The following is a 3416-nucleotide window of genomic DNA, read 5'->3' on the forward strand; positions in this document are numbered from 1 at the left end:
AGGAATAGAAGGATATTCCGAAATAAGGAACAAGACTTCAGAATAGTTGCCAATTCAGTGAAATGTTAGCTAGTTGAGTGGCTGGGAGACAAAAGAGATGATTCAAATCTAAGCCAGCAGGACATTGATTTGGGAGCTGCCCTCAATTTCAAATTTCAAAAATCGAAAAGCACATCTACATCTCTCAAAGACTGGAAAATCAGGAAAAACGAAGAAGATTTTCAATCTTGGCTGTCCAAACTAACACTTCCCTCTCTCTTCTTTGATGGGGCAGCCAAAGGAAATCCAGGAATTGCTGGAGCTGGAGGGCTCATCATAAACCCAGATGAAACATCTTCGCACAGATTTGCTTGGGGATTAGGCCATTCCTCAAGCATACAAGCTGAAGTGATGGCCCTTTTTCAAGGAATCAAACTTCTCAAAGAGCTGGGCCTCAAGGAGGCAAATGTCTTTGGGGATTCCCAGGTTATCATCAAAGCAGTGGCGACCAATTCTAATCCAGCGGACCTGCAGCTCGCAAGGATAATTACAAGGATTAAAGGCATGGAAAAGTCCCTGAAATTGAAATACTTTCATGTTTTGAGAACAAATAACAAAGAAGCAGACATTGAGGCAAACAAGGCAGTCCAGTTAGTTGCCGAAACTATTCTTAGAGATAATGAAATCTTTTGGGACCCAATCCCCTAAAGAGCCATGTTTTACTGCATATTATTGAAACAGTTTGTTTGTATTTTTAAGCTCGGGAACTCAGCAGCAAAAGTCCACTATATAAAATGTAAAAAGAGGAGCCTGATAAGCGTAGGCGCTATGTTCCTCTTGCTGGAGAGACATGCAGAAATCTGCCTCTCTTTTTGTAACTGAATTTGGGGCTCTTTGCCAAGCAATTAATGAAATCCCATAACCGTTTTTGTAAAAAAAATAAAATTAATTGATATATCACCAACCAATCCACAAAATTTGAACAATAATTAAAATCATGCTTGATTTTAGACTTTTGTGATCCGTACTAATTTTGATAAATTCTTTTGGATTAATCACATTATGAGTTTTTGGTTGACATTTCGAACCATCTAATGTGGTTCATCATCAGGACAAAGGTGAAAAAAATCAGTCAATTAGAATGTTTAAATAGCAAGGATGCATTTGTTCCAGAGTTAGCCTTTAGGAAATAGTTGTTATGAATTAGCCGTCAAAAAAAATAGTTGAAGAAATTTATTATTATTTTGTTATGTTTTATTTTAATTTATTAATATTTTTAATTAAAATAATATTGAATTCAAAATTAGTTAGATTAATTTAATAATATAATAAGAATTGAATATTTGTAAATATATAATTAAAAATAAGTTTAATATCGCTATTATTAAAAATGAATAATATTCAACAATTATATTTAAATATTATTATATAAAAAGATTGGATAATATTTGAATAGGGCGGTCAAAGAGGATATAAATTGCAATATAAAAATAAAAATAATCAATTATTAATTATTATATATATTAAAAAATATATATGAAAAGAGGGCGGGGATCCAACTTCTACTTAACTTCCAACCATCGTACCTATTAAGATTAATAAAACATTTTTCAATTTCAATGGCTTCTCGAAGCTTCCTATGATGGAAGTGATCAATCTTGGCGATGACCCGGGAATCCTCAATGCAAACATGGTGATTGGATTTCACTACATGTTCAGCTAAAGCCAAGGAATGAGAGCGGTTGTGCTTAATATCTGCTACATGTTCTTGGATTCTTTAATTAATGGAGCGACCAGTTTCCCCAATGTAGGGAATCCCACAGGAACATGGGATGGAGTAGACCCCTTTAATGTCTTTAGGGTTTACAAGGTCTTTGATGGATCTAAGAGAATTTCTAATGGTATTAAGGGGTTTGAAGGTAGCAGAAACTTTGTTCTTTTTGAGGATATTAGAAATATTATCGATGGTCCCTTGAATAAAAGGAAGTTGAACACTGGAGATTGTACCGTCACGAGAAGGTTTAATCCTTGATTCTTTACTAGCCCTTAGAAAAGCTTTGAGGCCTTGCTGCCTGCTATAGCCATTATTTTCAAAAACTTTTAAAAGATGAGATTTTTCCTCTTCTAAGTGATTCTCATCAAAGATTCTTAGAGCACGATTCGCAAGGGTGTTGAGAATCCTGAGTTTTTGTGCTGGAAAATGATGAGAACTGGCATGAAGATATTGTTATGTGTGTGTTTTCTTGCGAAAAACCCGGTGAGAGACAGTACCATCATCCATTCTAGAGAGGAGAATACCAAGAAAAGGGAGACATCCATCTACCTCGATTTCCATCGTGAATTTGATGGAGTCAGATTAGGAATTAAGATGGTTGAGAAACTGATTTAATTTTTCATGACCATAGGGCCACACGATATTAGTATCGTCAACAAACCTCTTCCATTGCTTGGGGCGGAGTGGAGCAGAGGCTAAAGCTTTGCTCTCAAAATCTTCCATGAACAAGTTGGCAACTATAGGGGAAATAGGAGAACCCATCGCAACCCCACAAGTCTGTTCATAGAACTCACCGTGGAAGCTGAAAAATGTAGAGGTAAGGCATAGACCAACCAATTTGGTTGTGTTCTCATCAGTAACACGATTAATGACATCGATGGCTTCTTGAATAGGGATATTAGTGTAAAGGGAAACAACGTCAAAGCTTACTAACAGAACCCCAGGCTCTAGCCTTATATCTTTCAACTCTTTAACAAAGGAAGCAGAGTCTTTAACAAAGGAATCAGTGCGACCAATAAGAGGTTTGAGTTTTTGAGCTAGGAATTTAGCACGAAGATAAGTGGGCCCACCTATTGTGTTAACAATAGGTCTTAGGGGGATCTCATCCTTATGAATCTTCGGAAGGCCATAAATTCTAGGGGTGAGAAGGTTGCTTTCGGTAAGCTTTTTGCTGAGAAGATTAAGAGCATTATTAGATTTTATGGCAAAAGCAACTTCTTTAGAAACTTTCTTAATAAGATTCTTATTAAGCTTAATATAACTACCACTGTTATAGAGATGGTCATTCATTTTGTTAACAATGGTAGTTGCATTAAGCTTAATAAGAATCCTATTTGAAGTGGCTAGTATTAGTGTTGTGTTATTTCCTCATTGTATCGTGCTTCTTTCTGTTGCAAACACCACTCACAAAAAGTAAGAATTTTCTTTCAAGAATTATCAATATTTTAATCAAATAATTTATAATATGTGTTTTTTAATTTTACTATTATTTAATATATTATCTACAGGACATCGTCATCACCATCATGCTATAAAATAGAATCAATTGCTACTAAACACGCAAGTTTTGTCTATCAAACTAGCTCCTTAACACTTCAAAACTCAATACTCATTTGAATAAATACATAATTGTTTAATATAAAATAGAATTTTAATTTTCCTC

At 34.9% G+C, this 3416-nt stretch overlaps 1 protein-coding gene across 1 annotated transcript; it reads right to left on the reverse strand.

Moving 5' to 3' along the window:
* Positions 1-2335: 2335 nt before the first annotated feature.
* On the reverse strand, positions 2336-3043 carry LOC149253585 (uncharacterized). Its single transcript, XM_089454537.1, has one exon. The coding sequence runs from the start codon at positions 3041-3043 to the stop codon at positions 2336-2338; it is 708 nt and encodes a 235-aa protein (XP_089310663.1).
* Between the last annotated feature and the right edge of the window lie 373 nt (positions 3044-3416).

This window comes from Pinus tabuliformis, chromosome 7, assembly GCF_031772625.1.
Source record: "Pinus tabuliformis cultivar Carrire ecotype Pingquan chromosome 7, CPIR1, whole genome shotgun sequence".
In the NCBI taxonomy this organism is placed as follows: Eukaryota; Viridiplantae; Streptophyta; class Pinopsida; order Pinales; family Pinaceae; genus Pinus; species Pinus tabuliformis.